We start from the raw sequence: 19669 nt of genomic DNA, 5'->3' as shown, positions 1-19669 counted from the left end.
TAGGTACTGTGGGGCAGCAGAGCTGGGCAGCTAGGTGCTGTACTGTAGGTACTGTGGGGCAGCAGAGCTGGGCATTTAGGTGCTGTACTGTAGGTACTGTGGGGCAGCAGAGCTGGGCAGCTAGATGCTGTACTGTAGGTACTGTGGGGCAGCAGAGCTGGGCAGCTAGGTGCTGTACTGTAGGTACTGTGGGACAGCAGAGCTTGGCAGCTAGGTGATGTGCTTTAGGTACTGTGGGGCAGCAGAGCTGGGCAGCTAGGTGATGTACTGTAGGTACTGTGGGGCAGCAGAGCTGGGCAGCTAGGTGCTGTACTGTGGGGCAGCAGAGCTGGGCAGCTAGGTGCTGTACCGTAGGTACTGCGGGGCAGCAGAGCTGGGCAGCTAGGTGCTGTACTGTAGGTACTGTGGGGCAGCAGAGCTGGGCAGCTAGGTGATGTAATGTAGGTACTGTGGGGCATCAGAGCTGGGCAGCTAGGTGATGTACTGTAGGTAATGTGGGGCAGCAGAGCTGGGCAGCTAGGTGATGTGCTGTAGGTACTGTGGGGCAGCAGAGCTGGGCAGCTAGGTGATGTACTGTAGGTACTGTGGGGCAGCAGAGCTGGGCAGCTAGGTGCTGTACTGTGGGGCAGCAGAGCTGGGCAGCTAGGTGGTGTACTGTGGGGCAGCAGAGCTGGGCATTTAGGTGCTGTACTGTAGGTACTGTGGGGCAGCAGAGCTGGGCAGCTAGATGCTGTACTGTAGGTACTGTGGGGCAGCAGAGCTGGGCAGCTAGGTGCTGTACTGTAGGTACTGTGGGACAGCAGAGCTTGGCAGCTAGGTGATGTGCTTTAGGTACTGTGGGGCAGCAGAGCTGGGCAGCTAGGTGCTGTGCTGTAGGTACTGTGGGGCAGCAGAGCTGGGCAGCTAGGTGATGTACTGTAGGTACTGTGGGGCATCAGAGCTGGGCAGCTAGGTGATGTACTGTAGGTAATGTGGGGCAGCAGACCTGGGCAGCTAGGTGATGTGCTGTAGGTACTGTGGGGCAGCAGAGCTGGGCAGCTAGGTGCTGTACTGTAGGTACTGTGGGGCAGCAGAGCTGGGCAGCTAGGTGCTGTACTGTAGGTACTGTGGGGCAGCAGAGCTGGGCAGCTAGATGCTGTACTGTAGGTACTGTGGGGCAGCAGAGCTGGGCAGCTAGATTCTGTACTGTGGGGCAGCAGAGCTGGGCAGCTAGGTGCTGTACCGTAGGTACTGCGGGGCTGCAGAGCTGGGCAGCTAGGTGCTGTACTGTAGGTACTGTGGGGCAGCAGAGCTGGGCAGCTAGATGCTGTACTGTAGGTACTGTGGGGCAGCAGAGCTGGGCAGCTAGATGCTGTACTGTAGGTACTGTGGGGCAGCAGAGCTGGGCAGCTAGATTCTGTACTGTGGGGCAGCAGAGCTGGGCAGCTAGGTGCTGTACTGTAGGTACTGTGGGGCAGCAGAGCTCGGCAGCTAGGTGATGTGCTGTAGGTACTGTGGGGCAGCAGAGCTGTGCAGCTAGGTGGTGTACTGTAGGTACTGTGGGGCAGCAGAGCTGGGCAGCTAAGTGATGTGCTGTAGGTACTGCGGGGCAGCAGAGCTGGCAGCTAGGTGCTGTACTGTAGGTACTGTGGGGCATCAGAGCTCGGCAGCTAGGTGATGTGCTGTAGGTACTTTGGGGCAGCAGAGCTGGCAGCTAGGTGCTGTACTGTACTGTAGGTACTGTGGGGCAGCAGAGCTCGGCAGCTAGGTGATGTACTGTGGGGCAGCAGAGCTGGGCAGCTAGGTGCTGTACTGTAGGTACTGTGGGGCAGCAGAGCTGGGAAGCTAGGTGCTGTACTGTAGGTACTGTGAGGCAGCAGAACTCGGCAGCTAGGTGCTGTATTGTGGGGCAGCAGAGCTGAGCAGCTAGGTAATGTGCTGTTGGTACTGTGGGGCAGCAGAGCTGAGCAGCTAAGTGATGTGCTGTAGGTACTGCGGGGCAGCAGAGCTGGCAGCTAGGTGCTGTACTGTAGGTACTGTGGGGCATCAGAGCTCGGCAGCTAGGTGTTGTGCTGTATGTACTTTGGGGCAGCAGAGCTGGAATCTAGGTGCTGTACTGTCCTGTAGGTACTGTGGGGCAGCAGAGCTGGGCAGCTAGATGCTGTACTGTAGGTACTGTGGGGCAGCAGAGCTGGGCAGCTAGATTCTGTACTGTGGGGCAGCAGAGCTGGGCAGCTAGGTGCTGTACTGTAGGTACTGTGGGGCAGCAGAGCTCGGCAGCTAGGTGATGTGCTGTAGGTACTGTGGGGCAGCAGAGCTGGGCAGCTAGGTGATGTACTGTAGGTACTGTGGGGCAGCAGAGCTGGGCAGCTAGGTGCTGTACTGTAGGTACTGTGGGGCAGCAGAGCTAAGCAGCTAGATGCTGTACTGTAGGTACTGTGGGGCAGCAGAGCTGGGCAGCTAGGTGCTGTACTGTAGGTACTGTGGGACAGCAGAGCTTGGCAGCTATATGCTGTACTGTATGTACTGTGGGGCAGCAGAGCTGGGCAGCTAGGTGATGTAATGTAGGGACTGTGGGGCATCAGAGCTGGGCAGCTAGGTGATGTACTGTAGGTAATGTGGGGCAGCAGAGCTGGGCAGCTAGGTGATGTGCTGTAGGTACTGTGGGGCAGCAGAGCTGGGCAGCTAGGTGCTGTACTGTAGGTACTGTGGGGCAGCAGAGCTGGGCAGCTATATGCTGTACTGTAGGTAATGTGGGGCAGCAGAGCTGGGCAGCTATGTACTGTAGGTACTGTGGGGCAGCAGAGCTGGGCAGCTAGGTGCTGTACTGTAGGTACTGTGGGGAAGCAGAGCTCGGCAGCTAGGTGATGTGCTGTAGGTACTGTGGGGCAGCAGAGCTGGGTAGCTAGACGCTGTACTGAGGGGCTGCAGAGCTCGGCAGCTAGGTGATGTGCTGTAGGTACTGCGGGGCAGCAGCGCTGGGCAGCTAGATGCTGTATTGTATGATGATTATATTATGTAAACAGGGGATCAGCAGTTAGGTGCCATGATGCCCCCAAGCCAGGTGGCTAGGGCCAAAGATACCACAGGAGGTGTGTGTGTGTGCACGTTAGACATCAGCAAGATTAGGCAGATTCTGAGAGCATAGGTCCCCTTAAGCCTTTTATAAATGATCTGAAATGAAAAATACCAAATATTGCTTTAGAACATTTATACAAGATCAGTCTTGTTCATCATAAATGCAGAGAACAGCTGTGAAAGTGTTGACAGATAAAATTCCCTGCAGATTAAGTTTGACCCTAGATAGCAGTTACTGAAGTTCAGCTAATATTGTCTCTTTAATTGAATAATGTTCTGGAATTATGTAAGATATCTGATAATGTTATACCGTCGTTATGATATAATATCTAGTTTGTTATGCAAGGTAGTCCTGAGCCATGTGTCCAGGTTAAACCTACAGTAGGACATTGATATATTTTGGATAGAGAGGCTATGCCCTAGGTTGCATCATTCTAGCTGCTTTCGGCCCGCAAATAAACACACACATACACACACCAGTTGGGTGCTGCCCTGTACTGTAGGTACTGTGGGGCAGCAGAGCTGAGCAGCTAGGTGATGTACTGTAGGTACTGTGGGGCAGCAGAGCTGGACAGCTAGGTGATGTACTGTGGGGCAGCAGAGCTGGACAGCTAAGTGATGTGCTGTAGGTACTGCGGGGCAGCAGAGCTGGCAGCTAGGTGCTGTACTGTAGGTACTGTGGGGCATCAGAGCTCGGCAGCTAGGTGATGTGCTGTAGGTACTTTGGGGCAGCAGAGCTGGCAGCTAGGTGCTGTACTGTACTGTAGGTACTGTGGGGCAGCAGAGCTCGGCAGCTAGGTGATGTACTGTGGGGCAGCAGAGCTCGGCAGCTAGGTGGTGTACTGTAGGTACTGTGGGGCAGCAGAGCTGGGCAGCTAGGTGCTGTACTGTAGGTACTGTGGGGCAGCAGAGCTCGGCAGCTAGGTGATGTACTGTGGGGCAGCATAGCTCGGCAGCTAGGTGATGTACTGTGGGGCAGCAGAGCTGGGCAGCTAGGTGCTGTACTGTAGGTACTGTGGGGCATCAGAGCTGGGCAGCTAGGTGATGTACTGTAGGTACTGTGGGGCATCAGAGCTGGGCAGCTAGGTGATGTACTGTAGGTACTGTGGGGCAGCAGAGCTGGGCAGCTACTAAGTGATGTGCTGTAGGTACTGCGGGGCAGCAGAGCTGGCAGCTAGGTGCTGTACTGTAGGTACTGTGGGGCATCAGAGCTCGGCAGCTAGTTGATGTGCTGTAGGTACTTTGGGTTAGCAGAGCTGGCAGCTAGGTGCTGTACTGTACTGTAGGTACTGTGGGACAGCAGAGCTCGGCAGCTAGGTGATGTACTGTAGGTACTGTGGGGCAGCATTGCTGGGCAGCTAGGTTCTGTACTGTAGGTACTGTGGGGCAGCAGAGCTGGGCAGCTAGGTGCTGTACTGTAGGTACTGTGGGGCAGCAGAGCTGGGCAGCTAGGTGATGTACTGTGGGGCATCAGAGCTGGGCAGCTAGGTGATGTACTGTAGGTAATGTGGGGCAGCAGAGCTGGGCAGCTAGGTGATGTGCTGTAGGTACTGTGGGGCAGCAGAGCTGGGCAGCTAGGTGCTGTACTGTGGGGCAGCAGAGCTGGGCATCTAGGTGCTGTACCGTAGGTACTGCGGGGCTGCAGAGCTGGGCAGCTAGCTGCTGTACTGTAGGTACTGTGGGGCAGCAGAGCTGGGCAGCTAGGTGCTGTACTGTAGGTACTGTGGGGCAGCAGAGCTGGGCAGCTAGATGCTGTACTGTAGGTACTGTGGGGCAGCAGAGCTGGGCAGCTAGGTGCTGTACTGTAGGTACTGTGGGACAGCAGAGCTTGGCAGCTAGGTGATGTGCTGTAGGTACTGTGGGGCAGCAGAGCTGGGCAGCTAGATTCTGTACTGTGGGGCAGCAGAGCTGGGCAGCTAGGTGCTGTACTGTAGGTACTGTGGGGCAGCAGAGCTCGGCAGCTAGGTGATGTACTGTGGGGCAGCAGAGCTGGGCAGATATATGCTGTACTGTAGGTAATGTGGGGCAGCAGAGCTGGGCAGCTAGGTGATGTAATGTAGGTACTGTGGGGCATCAGAGCTGGGCAGCTAGGTGATGTACTGTAGGTAATGTGGGGCAGCAGAGCTGGGCAGCTAGGTGATGTGCTGTAGGTACTGTGGGGCAGCAGAGCTGGGCAGCTAGGTGATGTACTGTGGGGCAGCACAGCTGGGCAGCTAGGTGATGTGCTGTAGGTACTGTGGGGCAGCAGAGCTGGGCAGCTAGGTGCTGTACTGTGGGGCAGCAGAGCTGGGCAGCTAGGTGCTGTACCGTAGGTACTGCGGGGCAGCAGAGCTGGGCAGCTAGGTGCTGTACTGTAGGTACTGTGGGGCAGCAGAGCTGGGCAGCTAGGTGCTGTACTGTAGGTACTGTGGGGCAGCAGAGCTGGGCAGCTATATGCTGTACTGTAGGTAATGTGGGGCAGCAGAGCTGGGCAGCTATGTACTGTAGGTACTGTGGGGCAGCAGAGCTGGGCAGCTAGGTGCTGTACTGTAGGTACTGTGGGGAAGCAGAGCTCGGCAGCTAGGTGATGTGCTGTAGGTACTGTGGGGCAGCAGAGCTGGGTAGCTAGACGCTGTACTGAGGGGCTGCAGAGCTCGGCAGCTAGGTGATGTGCTGTAGGTACTGCGGGGCAGCAGCGCTGGGCAGCTAGATGCTGTATTGTATGATGATTATATTATGTAAACAGGGGATCAGCAGTTAGGTGCCATGATGCCCCCAAGCCAGGTGGCTAGGGCCAAAGATACCACAGGAGGTGTGTGTGTGTGCACGTTAGACATCAGCAAGATTAGGCAGATTCTGAGAGCATAGGTCCCCTTAAGCCTTTTATAAATGATCTGAAATGAAAAATACCAAATATTGCTTTAGAACATTTATACAAGATCAGTCTTGTTCATCATAAATGCAGAGAACAGCTGTGAAAGTGTTGACAGATAAAATTCCCTGCAGATTAAGTTTGACCCTAGATAGCAGTTACTGAAGTTCAGCTAATATTGTCTCTTTAATTGAATAATGTTCTGGAATTATGTAAGATATCTGATAATGTTATACCGTCGTTATGATATAATATCTAGTTTGTTATGCAAGGTAGTCCTGAGCCATGTGTCCAGGTTAAACCTACAGTAGGACATTGATATATTTTGGATAGAGAGGCTATGCCCTAGGTTGCATCATTCTAGCTGCTTTCGGCCCGCAAATAAACACACACATACACACACCAGTTGGGTGCTGCCCTGTACTGTAGGTACTGTGGGGCAGCAGAGCTGAGCAGCTAGGTGATGTACTGTAGGTACTGTGGGGCAGCAGAGCTGGACAGCTAGGTGATGTACTGTGGGGCAGCAGAGCTGGACAGCTAAGTGATGTGCTGTAGGTACTGCGGGGCAGCAGAGCTGGCAGCTAGGTGCTGTACTGTAGGTACTGTGGGGCATCAGAGCTCGGCAGCTAGGTGATGTGCTGTAGGTACTTTGGGGCAGCAGAGCTGGCAGCTAGGTGCTGTACTGTACTGTAGGTACTGTGGGGCAGCAGAGCTCGGCAGCTAGGTGATGTACTGTGGGGCAGCAGAGCTCGGCAGCTAGGTGGTGTACTGTAGGTACTGTGGGGCAGCAGAGCTGGGCAGCTAGGTGCTGTACTGTAGGTACTGTGGGGCAGCAGAGCTCGGCAGCTAGGTGATGTACTGTGGGGCAGCATAGCTCGGCAGCTAGGTGATGTACTGTGGGGCAGCAGAGCTGGGCAGCTAGGTGCTGTACTGTAGGTACTGTGGGGCATCAGAGCTGGGCAGCTAGGTGATGTACTGTAGGTACTGTGGGGCATCAGAGCTGGGCAGCTAGGTGATGTACTGTAGGTACTGTGGGGCAGCAGAGCTGGGCAGCTACTAAGTGATGTGCTGTAGGTACTGCGGGGCAGCAGAGCTGGCAGCTAGGTGCTGTACTGTAGGTACTGTGGGGCATCAGAGCTCGGCAGCTAGTTGATGTGCTGTAGGTACTTTGGGTTAGCAGAGCTGGCAGCTAGGTGCTGTACTGTACTGTAGGTACTGTGGGACAGCAGAGCTCGGCAGCTAGGTGATGTACTGTAGGTACTGTGGGGCAGCATTGCTGGGCAGCTAGGTTCTGTACTGTAGGTACTGTGGGGCAGCAGAGCTGGGCAGCTAGGTGCTGTACTGTAGGTACTGTGGGGCAGCAGAGCTGGGCAGCTAGGTGATGTACTGTGGGGCATCAGAGCTGGGCAGCTAGGTGATGTACTGTAGGTAATGTGGGGCAGCAGAGCTGGGCAGCTAGGTGATGTGCTGTAGGTACTGTGGGGCAGCAGAGCTGGGCAGCTAGGTGCTGTACTGTGGGGCAGCAGAGCTGGGCATCTAGGTGCTGTACCGTAGGTACTGCGGGGCTGCAGAGCTGGGCAGCTAGCTGCTGTACTGTAGGTACTGTGGGGCAGCAGAGCTGGGCAGCTAGGTGCTGTACTGTAGGTACTGTGGGGCAGCAGAGCTGGGCAGCTAGATGCTGTACTGTAGGTACTGTGGGGCAGCAGAGCTGGGCAGCTAGGTGCTGTACTGTAGGTACTGTGGGACAGCAGAGCTTGGCAGCTAGGTGATGTGCTGTAGGTACTGTGGGGCAGCAGAGCTGGGCAGCTAGATTCTGTACTGTGGGGCAGCAGAGCTGGGCAGCTAGGTGCTGTACTGTAGGTACTGTGGGGCAGCAGAGCTCGGCAGCTAGGTGATGTACTGTGGGGCAGCAGAGCTGGGCAGATATATGCTGTACTGTAGGTAATGTGGGGCAGCAGAGCTGGGCAGCTAGGTGATGTAATGTAGGTACTGTGGGGCATCAGAGCTGGGCAGCTAGGTGATGTACTGTAGGTAATGTGGGGCAGCAGAGCTGGGCAGCTAGGTGATGTGCTGTAGGTACTGTGGGGCAGCAGAGCTGGGCAGCTAGGTGATGTACTGTGGGGCAGCACAGCTGGGCAGCTAGGTGATGTGCTGTAGGTACTGTGGGGCAGCAGAGCTGGGCAGCTAGGTGCTGTACTGTGGGGCAGCAGAGCTGGGCAGCTAGGTGCTGTACCGTAGGTACTGCGGGGCAGCAGAGCTGGGCAGCTAGGTGCTGTACTGTAGGTACTGTGGGGCAGCAGAGCTGGGCAGCTAGGTGCTGTACTGTAGGTACTGTGGGGCAGCAGAGCTGGGCAGCTAGATGCTGTACTGTAGGTACTGTGGGGAAGCAGAGCTGGGCAGCTAGGTGCTGTACTGTAGGTACTGTGGGACAGCAGAGCTTGGCAGCTAGGTGATGTGCTTTAGGTACTGTGGGGCAGCAGAGCTGGGCAGCTAGGTGCTGTGCTGTAGGTACTGTGGGGCAGCAGAGCTGGGCAGCTAGGTGATGTACTGTAGGTACTGTGGGGCATCAGAGCTGGGCAGCTAGGTGCTGTACTGTAGGTACTGTGGGGCAGCAGAGCTGGGCATCTAGGTGCTGTACTGTAGGTACTGTGGGGCAACAGAGCTGGGCAGCTAGATGCTGTACTGTAGGTACTGTGGGGCAGCAGAGCTGGGCAGCTAGGTGCTGTACTGTAGGTACTGTGGGACAGCAGAGCTTGGCAGCTAGGTGATGTGCTTTAGGTACTGTGGGGCAGCAGAGCTGGGCAGCTAGGTGCTGTGCTGTAGGTACTGTGGGGCAGCAGAGCTGGGCAGCTAGGTGATGTACTGTAGGTACTGTGGGGCATCAGAGCTGGGCAGCTAGGTGATGTACTGTAGGTAATGTGGGGCAGCAGAGCTGGGCAGCTAGGTGATGTGCTGTAGGTACTGTGGGGCAGCAGAGCTGGGCAGCTAGGTGCTGTACTGTAGGTACTGTGGGGCAGCAGAGCTGGGCAGCTAGGTGCTGTACTGTAGGTACTGTGGGGCAGCAGAGCTGGGCAGCTAGATGCTGTACTGTAGGTACTGTGGGGCAGCAGAGCTGGGCAGCTAGATTCTGTACTGTGGGGCAGCAGAGCTGGGCAGCTAGGTGCTGTACCGTAGGTACTGCGGGGCTGCAGAGCTGGGCAGCTAGGTGCTGTACTGTAGGTACTGTGGGGCAGCAGAGCTGGGCAGCTAGATGCTGTACTGTAGGTACTGTGGGGCAGCAGAGCTGGGCAGCTAGATGCTGTACTGTAGGTACTGTGGGGCAGCAGAGCTGGGCAGCTAGATTCTGTACTGTGGGGCAGCAGAGATAGGCAGCTAGGTGCTGTACTGTAGGTACTGTGGGGCAGCAGAGCTCGGCAGCTAGGTGATGTGCTGTAGGTACTGTGGGGCAGCAGAGCTGGGCAGCTAGGTGATGTACTGTAGGTACTGTGGGGCAGCAGAGCTGGGCAGCTAAGTGATGTGCTGTAGGTACTGCGGGGCAGCAGAGCTGGCAGCTAGGTGCTGTACTGTAGGTACTGTGGGGCATCAGAGCTCGGCAGCTAGGTGATGTGCTGTAGGTACTGTGGGGCAGCAGAGCTCGGCAGCTAGGTGGTGTACTGTGGGGCAGCAGAGCTGGGAAGCTAGGTGCTGTACTGTAGGTACTGTGAGGCAGCAGAACCGGGCAGCTAGGTGCTGTACTGTGGGGCAGCAGAGCTGAGCAGCTAGGTAATGTGCTGTTGGTACTGTGGGGCAGCAGAGCTGAGCAGCTAGGTGATGTACTGTAGGTACTGTGGGGCAGCAGAGCTGGGCAGCTAAGTGATGTGCTGTAGGTACTGCGGGGCAGCAGAGCAGGCAGCTAGGTGCTGTACTGTAGGTACTGTGGGGCATCAGAGCTCGGCAGCTAGGTGTTGTGCTGTAGGTACTTTGGGGCAGCAGAGCTGGAAGCTAGGTGCTGTACTGTCCTGTAGGTACTGTGGGGCAGCAGAGCTGGGCAGCTAGATGCTGTACTGTAGGTACTGTGGGGCAGCAGAGCTGGGCAGCTAGATTCTGTACTGTGGGGCAGCAGAGCTGGGCAGCTAGGTGCTGTACTGTAGGTACTGTGGGGCAGCAGAGCTCGGCAGCTAGGTGATGTGCTGTAGGTACTGTGGGGCAGCAGAGCTGGGCAGCTAGGTGATGTACTGTAGGTACTGTGGGGCAGCAGAGCTGGGCAGCTAGGTGCTGTACTGTGGGGCAGCAGAGCTGGGCAGCTAGGTGCTGTACCGTAGGTACTGCGGGGCAGCAGAGCTGGGCAGCTAGGTGCTGTACCGTAGGTACTGCGGGGCAGCAGAGCTGGGCAGCTAGGTGCTGTACTGTAGGTACTGTGGGGCAGCAGAGCTGGGCAGCTAGGTGCTGTACTGTAGGTACTGTGGGGCAGCAGAGCTGGGCAGCTAGATGCTGTACTGTAGGTACTGTGGGGCAGCAGAGCTGGGCAGCTAGGTGCTGTACTGTAGGTACTGTGGGACAGCAGAGCTTGGCAGCTATATGCTGTACTGTATGTACTGTGGGGCAGCAGAGCTGGGCAGCTAGGTGATGTAATGTAGGTACTGTGGGGCATCAGAGCTGGGCAGCTAGGTGATGTAATGTGGTGCAGCAGAGCTGGGCAGCTAGGTGATGTGCTGTAGGTACTGTGGGGCAGCAGAGCTGGGCAGCTAGGTGCTGTACTGTAGGTACTGTGGGGCAGCAGAGCTGGGCAGCTAGGTGATGTACTGTGGGGCATCAGAGCTGGGCAGCTAGGTGATGTACTGTAGGTAATGTGGGGCAGCAGAGCTGGGCAGCTAGGTGATGTGCTGTAGGTACTGTGGGGCAGCAGAGCTGGGCAGCTAGGTGCTGTACTGTGGGGCAGCAGAGCTGGGCATCTAGGTGCTGTACCGTAGGTACTGCGGGGCTGCAGAGCTGGGCAGCTAGCTGCTGTACTGTAGGTACTGTGGGGCAGCAGAGCTGGGCAGCTAGGTGCTGTACTGTAGGTACTGTGGGGCAGCAGAGCTGGGCAGCTAGATGCTGTACTGTAGGTACTGTGGGGCAGCAGAGCTGGGCAGCTAGGTGCTGTACTGTAGGTACTGTGGGACAGCAGAGCTTGGCAGCTAGGTGATGTGCTGTAGGTACTGTGGGGCAGCAGAGCTGGGCAGCTAGATTCTGTACTGTGGGGCAGCAGAGCTGGGCAGCTAGGTGCTGTACTGTAGGTACTGTGGGGCAGCAGAGCTCGGCAGCTAGGTGATGTACTGTGGGGCAGCAGAGCTGGGCAGATATATGCTGTACTGTAGGTAATGTGGGGCAGCAGAGCTGGGCAGCTAGGTGATGTAATGTAGGTACTGTGGGGCATCAGAGCTGGGCAGCTAGGTGATGTACTGTAGGTAATGTGGGGCAGCAGAGCTGGGCAGCTAGGTGATGTGCTGTAGGTACTGTGGGGCAGCAGAGCTGGGCAGCTAGGTGATGTACTGTGGGGCAGCACAGCTGGGCAGCTAGGTGATGTGCTGTAGGTACTGTGGGGCAGCAGAGCTGGGCAGCTAGGTGCTGTACTGTGGGGCAGCAGAGCTGGGCAGCTAGGTGCTGTACCGTAGGTACTGCGGGGCAGCAGAGCTGGGCAGCTAGGTGCTGTACTGTAGGTACTGTGGGGCAGCAGAGCTGGGCAGCTAGGTGCTGTACTGTAGGTACTGTGGGGCAGCAGAGCTGGGCAGCTAGATGCTGTACTGTAGGTACTGTGGGGAAGCAGAGCTGGGCAGCTAGGTGCTGTACTGTAGGTACTGTGGGACAGCAGAGCTTGGCAGCTAGGTGATGTGCTTTAGGTACTGTGGGGCAGCAGAGCTGGGCAGCTAGGTGCTGTGCTGTAGGTACTGTGGGGCAGCAGAGCTGGGCAGCTAGGTGATGTACTGTAGGTACTGTGGGGCATCAGAGCTGGGCAGCTAGGTGCTGTACTGTAGGTACTGTGGGGCAGCAGAGCTGGGCAGCTAGGTGCTGTACTGTAGGTACTGTGGGGCAACAGAGCTGGGCAGCTAGATGCTGTACTGTAGGTACTGTGGGGCAGCAGAGCTGGGCAGCTAGGTGCTGTACTGTAGGTACTGTGGGACAGCAGAGCTTGGCAGCTAGGTGATGTGCTTTAGGTACTGTGGGGCAGCAGAGCTGGGCAGCTAGGTGCTGTGCTGTAGGTACTGTGGGGCAGCAGAGCTGGGCAGCTAGGTGATGTACTGTAGGTACTGTGGGGCATCAGAGCTGGGCAGCTAGGTGATGTACTGTAGGTAATGTGGGGCAGCAGAGCTGGGCAGCTAGGTGATGTGCTGTAGGTACTGTGGGGCAGCAGAGCTGGGCAGCTAGGTGCTGTACTGTAGGTACTGTGGGGCAGCAGAGCTGGGCAGCTAGGTGCTGTACTGTAGGTACTGTGGGGCAGCAGAGCTGGGCAGCTAGATGCTGTACTGTAGGTACTGTGGGGCAGCAGAGCTGGGCAGCTAGATTCTGTACTGTGGGGCAGCAGAGCTGGGCAGCTAGGTGCTGTACCGTAGGTACTGCGGGGCTGCAGAGCTGGGCAGCTAGGTGCTGTACTGTAGGTACTGTGGGGCAGCAGAGCTGGGCAGCTAGATGCTGTACTGTAGGTACTGTGGGGCAGCAGAGCTGGGCAGCTAGATGCTGTACTGTAGGTACTGTGGGGCAGCAGAGCTGGGCAGCTAGATTCTGTACTGTGGGGCAGCAGAGATAGGCAGCTAGGTGCTGTACTGTAGGTACTGTGGGGCAGCAGAGCTCGGCAGCTAGGTGATGTGCTGTAGGTACTGTGGGGCAGCAGAGCTGGGCAGCTAGGTGATGTACTGTAGGTACTGTGGGGCAGCAGAGCTGGGCAGCTAAGTGATGTGCTGTAGGTACTGCGGGGCAGCAGAGCTGGCAGCTAGGTGCTGTACTGTAGGTACTGTGGGGCATCAGAGCTCGGCAGCTAGGTGATGTGCTGTAGGTACTGTGGGGCAGCAGAGCTCGGCAGCTAGGTGGTGTACTGTGGGGCAGCAGAGCTGGGAAGCTAGGTGCTGTACTGTAGGTACTGTGAGGCAGCAGAACCGGGCAGCTAGGTGCTGTACTGTGGGGCAGCAGAGCTGAGCAGCTAGGTAATGTGCTGTTGGTACTGTGGGGCAGCAGAGCTCAGCAGCTAGGTGATGTACTGTAGGTACTGTGGGGCAGCAGAGCTGGGCAGCTAAGTGATGTGCTGTAGGTACTGCGGGGCAGCAGAGCAGGCAGCTAGGTGCTGTACTGTAGGTACTGTGGGGCATCAGAGCTCGGCAGCTAGGTGTTGTGCTGTAGGTACTTTGGGGCAGCAGAGCTGGAAGCTAGGTGCTGTACTGTCCTGTAGGTACTGTGGGGCAGCAGAGCTGGGCAGCTAGATGCTGTACTGTAGGTACTGTGGGGCAGCAGAGCTGGGCAGCTAGATTCTGTACTGTGGGGCAGCAGAGCTGGGCAGCTAGGTGCTGTACTGTAGGTACTGTGGGGCAGCAGAGCTCGGCAGCTAGGTGATGTGCTGTAGGTACTGTGGGGCAGCAGAGCTGGGCAGCTAGGTGATGTACTGTAGGTACTGTGGGGCAGCAGAGCTGGGCAGCTAGGTGCTGTACTGTGGGGCAGCAGAGCTGGGCAGCTAGGTGCTGTACCGTAGGTACTGCGGGGCAGCAGAGCTGGGCAGCTAGGTGCTGTACCGTAGGTACTGCGGGGCAGCAGAGCTGGGCAGCTAGGTGCTGTACTGTAGGTACTGTGGGGCAGCAGAGCTGGGCAGCTAGGTGCTGTACTGTAGGTACTGTGGGGCAGCAGAGCTGGGCAGCTAGATGCTGTACTGTAGGTACTGTGGGGCAGCAGAGCTGGGCAGCTAGGTGCTGTACTGTAGGTACTGTGGGACAGCAGAGCTTGGCAGCTATATGCTGTACTGTATGTACTGTGGGGCAGCAGAGCTGGGCAGCTAGGTGATGTAATGTAGGTACTGTGGGGCATCAGAGCTGGGCAGCTAGGTGATGTAATGTGGTGCAGCAGAGCTGGGCAGCTAGGTGATGTGCTGTAGGTACTGTGGGGCAGCAGAGCTGGGCAGCTAGGTGCTGTACTGTAGGTACTGTGGGGCAGCAGAGCTGGGCAGCTATATGCTGTACTGTAGGTAATGTGGGGCAGCAGAGCTGGGCAGCTATGTACTGTAGGTACTGTGGGGCAGCAGAGCTGGGAAGCTAGGTGCTGTACTGTAGGTACTGTGGGGCAGCAGAGCTGGGCAGCTAGGTGCTGTACTGTAGGTACTGTGGGGAAGCAGAGCTCGGCAGCTAGGTGATGTGCTGTAGGTACTGTGGGGCAGCAGAGCTGGGTAGCTAGACGCTGTACTGAGGGGCTGCAGAGCTCGGCAGCTAGGTCATGTGCTGTAGGTACTGCGGGGCAGCAGCGCTGGGCAGCTAGATGCTGTATTGTATGATGATTATATTATGTAAACAGGGGATCAGCAGTTAGGTGCCATGATGCCCCCGAGCCAGGTGGCTAGGGCCAAAGATACCACAGGAGGTGTGTGTGTGTGCACGTTAGACATCAGCAAGATTAGGCAGATTCTGAGAGCATAGGTCCCCTTAAGCCTTTTATAAATGATCTGAAATGAAAAATACCAAATATTGCTTTAGAACATTTATACAAGATCAGTCTTGTTCATCATAAATGCAGAGAACAGCTGTGAAAGTGTTGACAGATAAAATTCCCTGCAGATTAAGTTTGACCCTAGATAGCAGTTACTGAAGTTCAGCTAATATCGTCTCTTTAATTGAATAATGTTCTGGAATTATGTAAGATATCTGATAATGTTATACCGTCGTTATGATATAATATCTAGTTTGTTATGCAAGGTAGTCCTGAGCCATGTGTCCAGGTTAAACCTACAGTAGGACATTGATATATTTTGGATAGAGAGGCTATGCCCTAGGTTGCATCATTCTAGCTGCTTTCGGCCCGCAAATAAACACACACATACACACACCAGTTGGGTGCTGCCCTGTCTTTCTAATCTCATGCTGCTCCCCCAGCTGTCGGTGCAGTTTCTGCTTTTTTTCTGAACACCACATATGTTCAGAAATGTGATCAACACACACACATATCCTCACACACACACAGATATATATATTATCTTACCCCATACAAACCTTATGTTATCACTGCACCATGGCCATAACTGGGTTATGATTCAGACAGGTAGTGACCAGTGTTACATAATTTAACAGATCAGTACCCTGTGCCTGCTCTGTGGGCCAGTTATGAGCACAGTGAATATAGTATTGTCATGTATAATGCCACCTAATGTTGTTGCGACGTCATATCCTGTCCCCTCAGTCTTGGAGAGAAAGATGTCAACCCGGCAGAGCAGAGAGGAGCTGATCAAGAGAGGAGTGCTGAAGGACATCTACGACAAAGGTGAGAGGTTAGAGGTCAGAGGGTATAGAGGAGAAGACAGCAGTGGGAGGTTAGAGAGCAGAGACTGATGGCAAAACGTTGTTGTTGTTGCGTAATCTAACATCCTTTAGGCAAAATCAAGTCACACAGTCAGCATCACAGTACCCACCTGTATTGAATCCAGGCCAGATATGTACTGGGAACATGTTATCTCTGTTTCCATCTCTCTCTCTCTGTCTCTGTCTCTCTCTCCTCCTTCTCCCCCCCTTCTCTCTCTCTGCAGACGGAACGGTAGTAACAAGAGGAGAGGAGGTCAAGATGGAGAACGGGAGGTCTCCAGCGTTAGGAGGGTCTGATCCATCACATTGTGATGGAGCTGAGCTGATGGATGGAGCAGGGTCAGCCATAGGTGCGTCTCAGGCCTTCTATCAACACACTCACCCATTGGCTCATCATCACTCACTGTGCTGTAACATAACATCTGATTGGTCAATTTTGTTCTCACACCTCAGGCTTCCCAACACACTCACCCATTGTTTCATTGCCATTCACCTTTTTCTAATATAACATCTGATTGGTCAATTCTCTCATCTCAGGCCCTGTCCCAACAAACTCACCCATTAGTTAATCTCCTCTCACCCTGTTGTAACGTGACACTTGATTGGTTTATTCTGTCCCCAGGAACAGTAGAGTTCCAGTTGTCTGGAGAGGGGACGTGTCCACAAGACCACACACAGAAGCCCAGCCAGGGTCCACCCACTAAGAAGATCATGGTGTATCCAGGCGACGGCGGTGTGGCAGAGTCATCCCATCACATCATAAAACAACCCAAACAACCCCCGGCGCTACCCCCGAAACCCTTCAACAGACTACCCAACCACATCACAGGTAGAGCCCTGTACTCCTCTATGTGTAATTGCAGGTATCCGTGTGTTAATCTTTGCTTTTACTTTGCTTTCTGTTTTCTCTGACCACCAGCTTGCTGCTTGTGTGGGTATATCTGACTCTGATAAATAAACAAAAGTGATAAGAAACAAACTAACAACATCAACAAAACAATATCTGAAATTAACAGTAAACATTGCGCTCAAAAAGGTCTAAAAAAGATCAACATTTCATATGTTATATTATCAGCTACAGTATGTACAGTGTTTTAGCAATGTGCAAATAGTGGGAGTATGAATAGTGGGGGAAGATAAATAAAGGGATATTGGTGGTATTTACAGTTTTGTTTGTACTCCACTGGTTGCCCTTTTCTCATGGAAATGGGACACATCTTGCTGCTGTGATTGCACACTGTGGTACAGATATGGAGGTTTAGCAATGTTTGATTTGGGTCTGTGTGATCTGTGGGAAATATATGTCTCTACTGTGGTCTTACATTTCTCAGGAGGTTAGGAAGTACAGCTCACTTTCCACCTCATTTTGTGGACAATGGGCACATATCCTGTCTTCTCTTGGCTACCTCTCTCAATAGCAAGGCTATGCTCACTGAGTATGTGAATATAGTCAAGGATCTCTGTTTAGGGCCAGATAGCGTTCCAATTTGCTCAGTTTTTTGGTTGATTCTTTTCAGTGTGTCAAATAGTTATGTTTTTGCTTTCTCATAATTTGGTTGGGTCTAATTATGTTGCTGTCCTGGGACACTGTGAGGTCTGTTTGTGTTTGTGAACAGAGCCCCAGAACCAGCTGGCTGAGGGGACTCTTCTCTAGGTTAATCTCTCTGTAGGTGAGGGCTTTGATGGAATGTGTGGGCATCGCTTCCTTTTAGGTGGTTGTAGAATTTAACAGCTCTTTTCTGGATTTTGATAAATATGGTCCTAATTCTGCTCTGCATGCATTGTTTGGGGTTCTGCATGCAGAGTCTCAATTGGACTTTTGTCCCATTTTGACCCCAGACCTCACAACCATAGAGGGCAATGAGTTCTATAACTGATTGAAGTATTTTTAGCCAGATCCTAATTGGGATGTCGAGTTTTATCTTCCTTTTGATGGAATAGATGGCCCTTGTTGCTTTGTCTCTTAGATTGTTCACAGCCTTGTGGAAGTTACCTGTGGTGTTGATTTTTAGGCCGAGGTACGTATAGTTTTTGTGTGCTCTAGGGCAACAGTGTCTAGATAGAATTTGTATTTATTGTCCTGGCAACTGGACCTTTTTCTGGAACACCATTATTTTTGTCTTACTGAGATTCACTGTCAGGGCCCAGGTCTGACATAATCTGTGCAGAAGATCTAGGTACTGCTGTAGGCCCTCCTTGGTTGGGGACAGAAGCACCAGATTGTCTGCAAACAGTAGACGTTTGATTTCCGAGTCCAGTAGGGCGAGGCCGGCTGCTGCAGACTGTTCAAGTGCCCTCACCAATTCGTTGATATATATGTTGAAGAGGATGGGGCTCAAGCTGCATCCCTGTCTCACCCCACGGCCCAAAGGAAAGACATCTGTGTGTTTTAACTGCACACTTGTTGTTTGTGTACATGGATTTTATCATGTCAAATGTTTTTCCCCGAACACCGCTTTCCATCAATTTGTATAGCAGACTCTCATGCCAAATTGAGTCAAAAGCTTTTTTGATATCAACAAGGCATGAGAAGACTTTGCTTTTGTTTTTGTTTGTTTGTCAGTTAGGGTGTGCAGAGTGTATACGTGGTCTGTCATACAGTATCTTGGTAAGAAGCCAATTTGACATTTGCTCAGGACATTGTTTTCACTGAGGAAATGTTGGAGTCTGCTGTTGATGATACTGCAGAGGATTTTTCAGAGATTGCTGCTGATGCAGATTCCAGGGTAATTATTGTAGTCGAATTTGTCTCCACTTTTGTGGATTGGGGTGACCAGACCTTGGTTCCAAATATTGGGGAAGATGCCAGAGCTGAGGATACTGTTGAAGAGTTTATGAATAGCCTATTAGAATTTGTGGTCTGTATATTTTATCATTTTGTTTAGTATACCATCAACACCACAGGCCTTTTTGGGTTGGAGGGTTTGTATTTTGTCCTGTAGCTCATCCAATGTAATTGGAGAATCCAATGGGTTGTGGTGGTCTTTAATAACAGATTCTAAGTTTTGTAAATGGTCACGTATATGTTTTTGTTCTTGGTTCTTTGTTATATGGCCGAAAAGGTTGGAGAAGTGTTTTATCCATACATCTCCATTTTGGATAGGTAGCTCTTCAGGTTGTTTGTTTAGTGTGTTCCAATTTTCCCAGAAGGGATTTGATTCTATGGATTCTTCAATCACATTGAGATGTTTTCTGACATGCTGTTCCTTATCTTTTCTTAGTGTATTTCTGTACTGTTTTAGTGTTTCCCCATAATGAAACACTAGTAAAGTCTCCCTCCCTCCCTCCCTCCCTCTGTAGAGGGTATGCCAGTGAAGATGCCCTGTATGTCCATGAAGCTGTCTCCTCCTCTACCTCCTAAGAAGCTGATGATCTGTGTGCCTGTGGGAGCAGGGGGGAACATGGAGCCTTCGGCCCTCACCTTCCAGAAGTGCCCCCCTCCCTCTCACCATGTGGGGTCCCTTGGGGGCCACTCCCTACACTACGGGACCCTCCCTGTGCCCCTACACCCCCCCAGCCGCATCATAGAGGAACTCAATAAGACCCTGGCCCTCACCATGAAGCGATACGAGAGGTGAGGACACAGTGTGTGTGTGTGTGTGTGTCCTTGCCTCCATGTGTTTGAGTGCATGTGTGTGCATGAAAAATAATGTGGATGCAGGGGTTCATAATACTGTATATACTGAGTGTACAAAACATTAGGAACAACTGCTCTTTCCATGACAGACTGACCAGGTGAAAGCTATGACCCCTTATTGATGTCACTTCTTAAATACACTTAAATCAGTGTAGATGAAGGGGAGGAGACAGGTTAAACAAGGATTTTTAAGCCTTGAGACAACTGAGACATGGATTGTGTATGTGTGCCATTCAGAGGGTGAATAGGCAAGACAAAATATTGAAATGCCTTTGAACGGGGTATGATAGTAGGGAAAGGGGGATACCTAGTCAGTTGTACAACTGAATGCATTTAACCCAACCCCTGTGCCAGGCACACTGGATTGAGGGTGTCAAGAACTGCAATTCTGCTGGGTTTTTCACGTTCAACAGTTTCCTGTGTATATCAAGAATGGTCCACCACCCAAAGGACATCCAGCCAACATGACACAACTGTGGGAAGCATTGGAGTCAACATAGGCCAGCATCCCTGTGGAACGCTTTCGACACCTTGTAGAGTCCATGCCCCGACGAATTGAAGGCAAAAGGGGGTGTAACTCAATATTTTGTACACTCAGTATATATATCCAGCCTGCCCTGT

General features: G+C 53.4%; 1 protein-coding gene across 1 annotated transcript in view; it reads left to right on the top strand.

The window, feature by feature from the left end:
- Positions 1-19669, top strand: part of LOC311130213 (phosphatase and actin regulator 1-like) — a 33202-nt gene that overhangs the window by 6431 nt on the left and 7102 nt on the right. Inside the window, exons 3-6 of the mRNA XM_084162912.1 lie at positions 15293-15373; positions 15636-15761; positions 16034-16240; positions 18712-18985. Of these exons, the coding sequence (XP_084019038.1) occupies positions 15293-15373; positions 15636-15761; positions 16034-16240; positions 18712-18985 (688 nt within the window). The remainder of the gene's footprint in view (positions 1-15292; positions 15374-15635; positions 15762-16033; positions 16241-18711; positions 18986-19669) is intronic.

This window comes from Coregonus lavaretus (genome assembly GCF_964263955.1).
Source record: "Coregonus lavaretus genome assembly, chromosome: 6".
Classification (NCBI taxonomy): Eukaryota; Metazoa; Chordata; class Actinopteri; order Salmoniformes; family Salmonidae; genus Coregonus; species Coregonus lavaretus.
Note: the sequence above shows the minus strand (reverse complement) of the source record. Positions and strands in the feature narration are given on the sequence as shown.